General features: G+C 42.1%; 1 protein-coding gene across 5 annotated transcripts in view; it reads right to left on the reverse strand.

Annotated features, from left to right (window-relative positions):
* TRAIP (TRAF interacting protein) overlaps positions 1-12,228 on the reverse strand; it is a 28,842-nt gene that overhangs the window by 9,199 nt on the left and 7,415 nt on the right. For all 5 annotated transcript variants that reach the window (XM_082214551.1, XM_082214549.1, XM_082214550.1 and 2 more), the window contains exons 5-9: positions 8,628-8,667; positions 6,251-6,378; positions 2,857-2,951; positions 1,119-1,232; positions 50-137 (exon numbers count right to left, since the gene is read on the reverse strand). In XM_082214551.1, coding sequence (XP_082070677.1) covers positions 50-137; positions 1,119-1,232; positions 2,857-2,951; positions 6,251-6,378; positions 8,628-8,667 — 465 coding nt within the window. The remainder of the gene's footprint in view (positions 1-49; positions 138-1,118; positions 1,233-2,856; positions 2,952-6,250; positions 6,379-8,627; positions 8,668-12,228) is intronic.

Here is a 12,228-nt window from a genome sequence, read left to right on the forward strand (position 1 = left end):
CATAAATACCTCTGCAACGTGTCTGCAGGAGCATCAACACATCTTTTACCTTGTGATTAGCAGAAAACAACTCCTTTCTCAGCTTCTCTTTTGTATCGTTTGATGCTTTCTGAGACTCCTTCAGATTTTCATACTCCCTGGAGAGGGCCCAAATTAGTCCATCTGTTGAACATGCTTTCAAGCAAACGGCTCATAGATAAAGCCAGTAACCAAATTTAGACTGAAGATTTTCATTTCACAGCTTAAGTGCCTGCAGAAGTTTCTGTTATATATACAAGAACTTCCAGGGAGAAGACAGCACTGAACAAGCCAACACTGACTTGAACAGTGTTAAAACACCGATACACTACAGCGTAGGCGAGAAAACATGCTTTCAGGGGAACAGCACTACTTGGTTTGGGCCGGGACAAGCAGCAGAATGGCAGAAGAGAATATTCCATGTCAAAATGCATAGGATGTTTAAACAATCTTCAGTCGTGTACGGTATTTTACATTCTCATTAATGAAATGAGATGCAGCAATTCAATTTTTATTTTTAAGTTCAAGGTTCTAAAAGCAATTTAATACTATTATAAAACAGTGCTGAAGTTACTGATTACAATGCAGGTACACTTCACGCTGGTAGCTCATTATTAAAAGTTGTGATTACCCATTTGCTATCTGACATTGCCTGCACAAGCTGTGAATTATAAACGGTATAAATAAAAAGGCCTCTAGTGCACACAGTAGGGACTGGCGACTACAGCATACTTAATGTCACAGCAGTGCAAAGCACTCTGCTCAGCACCAGGGAGATATTCAGGGGCCATGCTGCCTTACTCAGAATCATGACAATAATTCATCCCCTCCGTTCTCATCAAACAATCACCTCCTGAGCACTCTGGCAAAGCTCTGAAGGTGGTTTCCATAGCAATGGATGTGTCACTAATGCAACAATAGCATACTTGCAGTGTTGAAATCTTCCATCTATGCCACCTCAATTATATTCACCAAGGCTTAGCATTGCAACTAGCGTTCTGCCAGAGCACCTATTGTGATTAACTTTTCCACCGATTCCTTTAGGGGGTACCACACAAACCCAATCCAAGTCAATAAGCTACTGCATTTAATACACCTACTTTTTCAGTGAGATACAATAGACGGCAAGCTGTTCCACTGCGGCCTGACCTGTTCCCATTTCACGGATCATCTTTTCTACCTCGGGACGTTGACTTTGCAGCAGTGTCTCAATCCTGGTACGAAGGAAGGTAGATTACAGGTGGGTTGTTGCTTTTTGTTCAGTGGCAGGTTGTCCATGTTATAAAAACACAGAAACAGTTAATCCTGGAAGAGACACATCCTGCATTTCACACTAGCAATGATTTCCCCCCAACATAGCTGGATTCATATGAACACTAGTGTGCTTCAGTTGAATGGGAATTATACTGATGCATTCCCCCCCCCCCAATGATCTTACTGTATTTTATGTAAACCACTTGGTGATTTCACATATTAGATGGTATGTAAATATTATAAATGGGACGCGGGTGGCGCTGTAGGTTAAACCACAGAGCCTGGGACTTGCTGATCAGAAGGTCAGTGGTTTGAATCCCCACAACAGGGTGAGCTCCCGTTGCTCGGTCCCTGCTCCTGCCAACCTAGCAGTTCGAAAGCACATCAAAGTGCAAGTAGATAAATAGGTACCGCTCCGGCGGGAAGGTAAACAGCGTTTCCGTGTGCTGCTCTGGTTTGCCAGAAGCGGCTTAGTCATGCTGGCCACATGACTCAGAAGCTGTACGCCGCCTCCCTTGGCCAGTAAAGCGATATGAGCGCCGCAACCCCGGAGTCGGTCACGACTGGACCTAATGGTCAGAGGTCCCTTTACTTTACCTTAAATATTATAAATAACAAGTTACCAGTATTAAATTTCCTCTAGCAAACAAACTCAGAAACATGGCCATTTGTAAGAAAGTTGAGCATCAATTATTATCAGACAAGCACATGATAAAGGGGCAAGGCTCATGTTGGAAACACTTACCGTATTTACTCGAATGTAATGGGCCATTGAATTTAATTTTTGTGATGTAATTTGGCAAAGAAAGGTGCACATTACATTCCTTCTTCCATCTGATCCCTCTTCCCTTCTCTCTGATTAGCTGGTGCAAGGCAGAGCGGAACCTTTGACCCTCAAGGGTGTCCGGAATGGAAAGGAGAGGCGGATACAGGTGGAAGGAAGGAAGGAAAAAGAGGAAGGACGGAACACAGAAGGAGAGTAGCCGTGATCTGGGCTGGAGAGCGAGAAAAAGTAAGAGGGAGAGATGAAGGAGTTGAGAAGGAGGAGCAGAGCAGAGCAGTAAGGACTGCCACTGGGTTCAGGGAGCAGAAGACCAGGAAACAGGGTGGCCAAGGCTCTACACACACGCAGGCTGCCAGCTCCTCCTTACTGCTGCTGCTTACTTCACTCCCCCCCCTCCTGCCACCTTAAGCCAAAAAGGAAGGGAGAGTATCCCCTGACAAATCACTGCAAATCTTTTGCCCTCCCCAGAAAGATTAAATTCGAGAGGAAGGCTGGGTCACGGGAGACCTAAGACACTGCATGCTAGTGTGCCCTGAAATCCTAAGAACTGTATTTTCTCGAATGTAATGTGCACTCGAATCTAATGCACACCCTAATTTTTGCAACATATTTGGCAAAACAGGTGTGCATTACAGGAGTAAATACAATAAGTGTTTCTACTGCAAAGTTACAGACTCAGAGTTGGAAGAGGCCTCAAAGGTCATCTGGTCCAATGTTGTCTTCTAGAAATGTGAGGTTGCTGAGCAGTCTGCTAACAGAACCAGAAGATGTATGTATAGAGCCAAAGCTTGTTTTCTCACCCCTCCAATGTTTTCAGTCTGTTTCTCAGCCTTCGGGCCTCCTCTTTTGCACTCTTCGCATCATCTTGCTGTTGCTCCAGATACTTCATTTGTTTCTGAGAAAAAAAAGCACTATTTTTGTTTAAGAGGAATCCCCATGGAAGCAAAATTTGGACTTAACATCAAGCCATTTCCAAAGCTCTTGCTACTTCAATAGCCCACAGTCTACATTTCAGGTGTCTGGCATATCCATGGATCATAACTTATCTAATAATAATATTTACAGATTGAGGTCATTGCTTACAAATGAGAGAAGTACTTAATTCCAGGAAAAAAATATTCCCCCTTAAATACTTCTTGTTTCCACTCTTGCAATGAATTTTTTTTTTTAAGTGCCACATGAATGCTTCATGGCAACTTGTTCATGATCTGTAGAAAACTGTATCATGCATGCGGTCTAATTTAAGTGCAACATGGTAGGAACAAACTTGTACAATATCATGATTTCTCTTTTGTGAGCAGGAAAATATCTCACAAATTCCTTCCTTTCATTTTACTCTGCTCTCATGAGACCACCACCAAAAGTCTACCCCACTTTAACCATCATCATATTGTAACAGCTTCTATACTTATATTAAAATGAACAGCTTCCTTGAATATAGAGTGACCTGTGCAGGATCAATGCAGTGTGCGTTTAGGGAGCTTCCTCAGCAGATTTAAAGAAAATAAACCTCCTTCAATACACTTGTGATTTCTAGGCTTTGATTGGGTTGGTCAGCTTAGCACAAACTTCAAAGGATCCTTACTACTTTCCCTCTGAACTGAAAGCTAGGGAAGAAGCAATGCTGTTTGATCCTACTTCAGAGAAAAGAATGGCCAAAGACTAGAATATCTATACAAGATGATATTAAGCTTTACTCCATACAGAAGGTGAAATATTCTAGATGTATTTGCCAACTTACTACTTCCCTACCTCATGTACTTACAGAAATGAATGCCTAAAATGCTGGCTGGCTGATGAGAGCTCACTCAGTCTTTGTTAATCCCCAGTTTTTACAACTCTTCCCAACGCTTCCATTTTAACTTTTTAACTCCTCAGCAGCATCTAGCTGGTAATGCTAATGCATTTAATGGCCAGAACAGGAAGGGCACAGCGGATTTAGCTTCTGCTGTTGCTAGAGAGGCTTTCTCCAGCACAGCCAAGAAGGAAAAGCAAAGCTCACCCATTTGGCACTTGCCGCACATTGATAGCATGCTTGGAGACAGCTTCGGTTGGAATTCTGTTTTTCAGAATTGGGAAGAAATTCTAAGCTCTAGACAGAAAATGCATACAAAGTTTGAAAGCTGTCTCCAAATCTGGGGTGGGGTGCAGTTGCCTCAGATTACATAATTAATAGGCTTAGAGCAGCTGCAGGGTCTGCATGATTAGAAAAAGCACCGAATAAAGTACACTTCACTGAAACATCAACTGTCCTGGGAGAAGTCAGAATATGGAAGAGCAATGAAAAGATAGCATGAATGATTTGTGTATCTCAGCTTCCTTCTGATCATGTCACATTAAAAGTGCAGCCTAAAATGCGACATCTGTTGAGCACCAAGAGAAACAACCCTTTTCTGCTTGCCAACTCATGAAACTGCATTCATATCAACAGAGATCTAAAAGGCAGAAACAAGTCGTTATAACCCATCTAACTCACATCATTTCCAGAAACGCATCTTGACATGGAAGTTCTCACTTAAAATGTCTTCCACTATCACACAGCCAAACTGTGTTTTCAGCTTAGCCTCTTTTCTCAAGGCATAATATTTGAGAAAATATTATCTGAAGGCATAATATTTGACCCATGGACCTATGGTATCATAGGACATCATATCAGGAATTATGGTAAAAATCAATTTACTTGGGCATTATTTTTGGATGGGATGGAAGAGGATGTGGCTAGTAGTCTAAAACCAAATCAACAAACATTTGTCTTCAGCAGATGCCAAGGTCGTATTCCTTAAAAAAAAAATATGATTTTTTTTGGGCATAAAATACCATTAAAATCAGCCTAGTCTGCAGAACAAGAATAAAAAACCAAGATATAGAAAAGAAGAGAAAAGAGAGGGAATAACTATAAGGTTCTTTATTCCATCTATATCCTATCATTTATCCACACACACAGAGGTGGACCCTCCCAGATCCCACTTGGTTGTATTCCTAAGCAATGCGGGAGGAGATATTCATTCTCAAAACAGACCAGACTCACTACAGCTACTTTTACATGCTAGTGCAGAACACTGGTGACGTACATACTTTCTTCCCATTTCAACCCCTTGATAAGCACGAATGTCACTTTTTTATAGGGACAGTTTAGCACAGGGTAGAGAAATGCATTTGGCCGGAAGGCCAGTTTCTGATCCCCTACCGCCTCTAGGCCCGTTTGACGTCAGGCTATGAAACTCTTTGATGCCCTGACAATGGGCTCTTTGCAAGAGGCTTGTAAGGAGTACAGTGCTGTGCTTTGAAGTCCCAATGATCTGTTGACTGTTGGCACTTCAGAAGCACTGCATGTGGGGCTTCTGATTTATAGTGCTTCTGAAGCACTATAAATCCCGATTGTTGGGACTTGTGCCCAGAGTTTCTAAAGCATTTCAGAAGTCCTTATGGCCCAGCTGTCTAGTTACTTGATCACATCTAACATCATACATGACATCAGTTGATTGGGCCAAGCCAGCCTCACCTGCCAAGCATCCTGTTTTCCCAAACCTGAGCGAACACCAAACCAGCAAAATCAAGAAAGTGTTACATCCTGCATTTGGGCTTTTTAAAGATAAAAGCAAAGGGAAGCAAATGTCAAAACCTTAGATTTGGAATCATCCGGTATTCCATGATGGAAGTCTCACCTGCCTGGTTTATACTTGCTTCATCTTTTGTCTCCCCTGCTAAGTCTAAAAGGACTTTTTACCTTAGGATGCTGGATGTTGTACATTAAAACTTTCAAGTCATACCATGAGATGTATTTAAGATACAGTACAATCACATCCTATGTGGCGGCTCATTTCCAAGGGTTCAATGTATACATGGAAGCACGTATACTCAAACTGCCTCCATGCAAGCCAGTGCACTGAGCACACATTGGGCCCCCCAACCAAGGCAGAGAGCTTAAAAACTCTTTCTGCACTGGGAAAACCTGGCATAAAAGGAGGTTGTAAGCGCTTCACCTTACTTGGATTTAAGTCTCACAGTTCCAATCAGCTCACCTTCAACTGTGTATGGTTGAAATCAGGAAGATTAAATGATTTTACAGTACGATGGCATCTTATACGCAAACACACAGTCTCACACTACTTCTTCTTTTTACCTTCAGATATATGGTAACCAGAAGAGAATCTTATCATATTACAGCACAGACCCAGACCATTTTGAACATACCTTGAGAGTAGCACACAACATTGTCATCTGAGTCACAGATTTCTGGAGTGATTCAATGGTGGCATTACGCAAATCCAGGGTCTCCCTTAGTGAATTCACAATATTTTGGATATCCCGTTTCTCCTTCTCTGAAACAAAAACACACACACACATAATTACAGTGCTTTAAACAAATCTCCCCAAGTTCTTTAGGTCTTTGGACTTGGGGCAGGAACGTGACGAACGACAAGCAAAGCAAGGGGAACTTTCAAAGGCATAAAACAGGGCTGGCTAAACTGTGGCCCTCCAGTTGCTGTTAGGGCTCCAACTATTATCAGCTCCAGCCACTGTGGCCAATGATCATGAATGACAGGAGCTGTAGTCCAGCAACTTCTGGAGGGATCCAATTTAGCCACCCTTGGTCTAGAAATTGCTTGGAACTATTGGATGGCCATTACTGAATCTGTTCTGCGAGAACCATGTGCCACTTCAAATAATCCTTGTTACAAGCTCCACTAAGCTTCAAGGTTTCTTTAGAACAAGAGTAAAAGCGTGCTCTCTTCAGAACCTGTTCAGTTGGCAATGCCAATATGGTAGCCATCAGCTCCCACCCTCCCAAGCATCAAAACAAGCTCCGGTACAATTAAGTACTGTGCAGGGAGTCAGCATTATTCATAAACATAACATTTACAAAACCATGAAATTTTGATGTCTGACTTTAAAAGACTCTGTATTCTGTTTTTGGTGTGAACCCTTGTGTGCTGGGTACATGCTTAGGCAAGATTTCAGCTGTTCCTGTGAATAGTGAGACAACGATGACACACAGAACAATTATGTTACTGTATTGTTACATTCCTATTCTAACTTATTTACTTTCACCACACTTTGCGCCCTGAGCAAGAAATTTAAATGTAACGTACTTCGTTTAATTCCTGGAACAAAACACATTGTCCCAGTTTGTGCATCTGCAAAAGTTACAGGACCATCAAGACTTCATAAAAGACACATTTATATTAGAGATATGGCAGGCCTGCAAAACTGATTAGGCAGATAATCACCTTTAATTCCCCTCCAAAGAGCACCTAAAGTGTGTCAAAGCTTCAATGTGTTTCTTAACCAAGCAAGGTACAGTGCTACAAGCCACCCTCAGGTTCAATATAGCAGTTGCTCCTGTCTCAGTATGCAAGCTATGAGGGAAGTTGTTCATCTCAGGGAGAGATGTAGCTTATTTTTGGCTCCTTAATTTGTAATTGTCGAGGAAGGCAAACAGTCCAATGGGAAAAGACAGCTCATTAGAAACAGAAGAACCCTCCCTTGGTTGCTCATTTAAAATCTCTTCATTTTACTGCATTCTCATGTTTTGGAATTTCTGTCATTCATTTTGAGTGACATTTTCCCTTCACTGCCTATGACTCACAGCTGCCTACAGACAATGCTTTAAAAGCCATCAACAAAGTCTCCAAGGCTTTCACTTAACTGTCTCCATAAAGCATTTCTAAAATTAAAGTTACAATGCTCTTTAAAGCAATGGGGAAATGGAATCACATGAGCAACCAGACACATGGACCATCATTCAGATAGCTGGCAAAATCCTCTCCCCTCCTCCGTTTCCTACTTCTATTTGGTTTCTCAATTATATGCAACACCTCTGCAATTTTTCACTACAAAACCACTGACATTAGGCAGGTACAAGTTTCGTAACAAGGAGGCATTTACCTTAAGTTTATCTGAATAGTCTCACTTAAGTTTTTCACCAAGCTCAGCTGTGTCATGCCAAATCCCTGTGGCTGAGCAGAGTCTTTAAACTCTGGTCAACAAGTGACCCAAAGCATTTCATGTATATATGTGTTTGGAGTGGAGTGAGTGGGAAGTATCTTAACTCTTCAGTTTTAAACACAGCTTTAAGTCATCATGCAAGGCTTGTTAATACTTAAAAAATAAAATAAAAGGGTAAAGGACCCCTGACAGTTAAGTCCAGTCGCGGACGACGCTGGGGTTGCAGCGCTCATCTCGCTTTTCTGGCTGAGGGAGCTGATGTTTGTCTGCAAACAGTTTTTCCGGGTCATGTGGCCATCATGACGAAGCCGTTACTGGCGAAACCAGAGCAGTGCATAGAAACACCGTTTACCTTCCCGCGGGAGCGGTACCTATTTATCTACTTGCACTTTGACGTGCTTTTGAACTGCTAGGTTGGCAGGAGCTGGGACAGAGCAATGGGAGCTCACCCCGTCGCGCGGATTCGAACCGCCGACCTTCTGACCGGCAAGCCCTAGGCTCTGTGGTTTAGACCACAGCGCCAACCGTATCTCAGTAGTCTTCAGTAAAGTTAATACTTTACTGGGACACATAAATACTTTACTAAAGGGCAAACCTCTTCCTCTTCTATTTTTCAACTCACCTTTCATGGCTAACTGGGCTTTCATCCTATCCAGTTCATTCTGAAATATAACACATAAAAAAACAAATTAGGTGGCAGCACAACATACAAGCCCATATCAGAGCTTTAAAAGGTGTGTCAGAGTGATTTTAGGATATCTACCCAAACACTATTCACACTCACACGGACCAAGTTATGCAGAAAATAGTCACAACTGTCGAAGCTTTATTAATAACCTATATCCTAGGATTATTTTAGAAGTGGGCAGAGGGCTGGAGCTCAGAACTGAAAAAAACATCAAGAGCGATTGTCTCACCACTTGCCGCCCTATTTCTCACACTGTCATTTTGCTTTTGTCAAACAGCTTTAGAAATCTCAAATGGGAAAAACAACAACGAAGAAGTATTTCAACACTATTTTAACTTAACAAGCCAGCCAAGCACAGATCCTGCCAGAAAGAATTTGAGCCCCAAATATTTTTAACTAATATTTGTAATCAATGGATAATTAGCTGGAGTGCAATAGTGTTACAAAACTAGTGTTTGGAGAGAGTCCAACAAGCAATTTATGAATGCATCTCGATAGAGGCACAATGAGTCAAACCAAACGCTTGTTTAATGCTCATTCAAATGAGCTTGGAAATTGACAGCGACACAGAACAGCAGCTGGATGAAAGGGCAGCAATGAACTGGCTGGCACCAAGTAGGTTGAGGAGGTGCCAAATGAACACCCAAAGGAGCTATGCAACAGCTGGCAGTATTTAATACTGAAAAAATAAAATACATGGCATGTAGCCAGAATTTACAGTACTTAATGATGCCAACATGTGTTGGGAAGTTTTCCTTTTGCACATGAGTCTGGCAAACTGCTCTGAGCTGAAAACATTCCTTCCTAGAATGTTCAGTTCACATTGAGTTCATGGAACATTGTACCCTGACCTGTTCTTAATGCATGGTAGACCACATCTACGGAATGCGATGGTTATGTTCTTTTAAGTCTTACTATATCAATCACTAGTTATAATGATTAATGATATAGTATAATGATTGCTATATCAATCATTAGTAATTGTTTAAGGAGGTTTTCACGCCTGTCCAATTCTGTGTTCCCTTCCCCAACCTTTAATCTATTGATGATTAATGCCTATATGCAACCCTATATGCCAGTGTTTTTCAACCTTTTTTGGGCAAAGGCACACTTGTTTCATGAAAAAAATCACGAGGCACACCACCACTGTGTGCGGAGAGGGAGATGTCAGAGCCCTGCTGCTCTCTATGGGGAATCGGATGAGAGCGGACTGCCTGTCCGCTCTCATCCAATCTGATCCCCACCCAGGATGGATGGAAAATAGGGTGGACACAGTCCAGCGCCCGTCTAGTGGGCAAAAATTTGACTTTTTTTTTTTTAAAAAAAAAGCTTTCGAATTTTTCAATTTTTCCCACGGCACACCAGGCAACATCTCGCGGCACAATAGTGTGCCGCGGAACAGTGGTTGAAAAACACTGCTATATGCAACCCTTGCATTGTATTTGTGTTAACCAATCAGCAACAAGCACATATGTGGTAATGCTGTAATATTCAATAAAAGGGACTCCCCGACACATGCTCGGGGGATGCCTCCCATATTACACTTGCCATTCGTCTGTCGTTTATTTCAACCCAACAAACATGGATCTACTTCATGCTCATATTTCTACTTTAAAAAGAAAAAGGAAAAGCTGATTTATCAGGTGGGGGTGGGGGTGGAATCTGATGAGAGTCTGCAAACCCTAGAAAGCATAAAGGCTGAATTAGGCCTGCAGGACATAGCAGACAATAAGCTGGGCATTGAGTAAAATGTAGTATGACAGCACCCTCACCCCCCACCAAACACAGCATGTTGCTGAAACTATTCATGCAAAGACATCATGTCTATATTAATTTAAGAAAATAATTAATTAAATAAGGTCACCAAACTAACAGCATGTCATTCATGGTGCACTGCAGTATATTGTATGGATTATTAGAATCTCATGGCAAATATGTTGTTGAAATAAAATGGTTAGGAAACTAAATAAATAAATCAGAAGGCATTGAAACACAAGCTGACAACATAATACGGAGTGAAATATGATTGTACACACACAGCTTGTATGGGCAGGGTAGAAGCCAAAGTATCCCTCTTCCCTTATTTGACAGCAATACCAGCAATATGTACACTAAGGCTTCCTTTCTCTTCCATTGAAGTAAAGAAGAGATGTGTTTTATAGGAATCTCAATGATGCAGCTCAGTAGACTGCCTGGAGGTTGATAAGGGAAGCTTAGGGCAGAGATGAAGAGGGCTTATGCCTGCCCTCCATTTGTATGGAGCTATATTAAAATGGGAGGGACGCAGGTGGTGCCGTGTGTTAAACCACAGAGCTAGGGCTTTCCGATCAGAAGGTCGGCGGTTCGAATCCCCGTGACGGGGTGAGCTCCTGTTGCTCGGTTCCTGCTCCTGCCAACCTAGCAGTTCGAAAGCACGAAGTGCAAGGCTTAGTCATGCTGGCCACATGACCCGGAAGCTGTACAGCGGCTCCCTCGGCCAATAAAGCGAGATGAGCACCGCAACCCCAGAGTTGGCCACGACTGGACCTAATAGTCAGGGGTCCCTTTCCCTTTATATCAAAATGGGACGAGAGGAAGGGCTGATCCTAGAATAAAACACGTAGGAGAAAGTGTTGGCAAGTTTGATGTGACAGAAGAAAGGGAATGAGGTCTCTACCAAGTCAACTGGGATCCAGAAAGTGCAACAAAAGAGGCAGCCCAGGGTTCATTTCACGTTTGGGAAGCATATCAGGGAAAGGAAATCAGCTATGTGGAATTATGAGGAAACCTGGTGCGAATGCTAAGTTTGGAAGAAAGGAAGCAGTGAAAGTAGAAGGAGCCTTTATGGTGGTACCCCAGCCCATAACTAATTTAGAATGTGGATCATTTTTATTTAAGGGAAACTGGACAACGCATGGGCTATTTGTACATATATTAATGGTTAAAAAATTTATGCCAGTGACAAGTTGGGGGGGCAATGAGAGACTTGGGGCACCTTAAAGGGTCGCAAATAAGTGGACTTTAGCCCACAAAAAACTTATACCATACTAAATTTGTCAGTCTAAGGTGTCACAATAGACCAATTGCTGCAACAGACCAACACATCTACCCCTCTAAATATTGGAGCAAGATAGTTGACCCCCCTCAATTCCATGGACTTGTAGCATCCACAATACAAAACTAACATTAGTGCTATATATGCTAATAACTATTAGCAGCTGCCAACTTATAGCCAAGAATGTTCTTGTTATAACAGGAAGCAAACCAAGAGATGGTGTTTCTCTTTATTGCTATGCCATCCTACTCTGGAAAAAAATGTGGTTTTCAGTATTTTGCAGCTCAAGAGTAACACCTGGCAAACCACTGCTGCTTCATTCAAGTGAACTAATGCTTTCTATGGCTCTCTAGGTGTGCTAGCATAAGTATTCACTTTGCCGATTGGCTGAACTGTTACTTAAGGTACTCAAGATATGTTGTTGCTATGACAGGAACACATTTAATTCTCAGTCATCCTTATCTGTAATAACTTTCCTTTGTTGAATAGTGCACCTACTGA

Source organism: Podarcis vaucheri (genome assembly GCF_965113315.1).
Source record: "Podarcis vaucheri genome assembly, chromosome: 2".
Lineage (NCBI taxonomy): Eukaryota > Metazoa > Chordata > Lepidosauria > Squamata > Lacertidae > Podarcis > Podarcis vaucheri.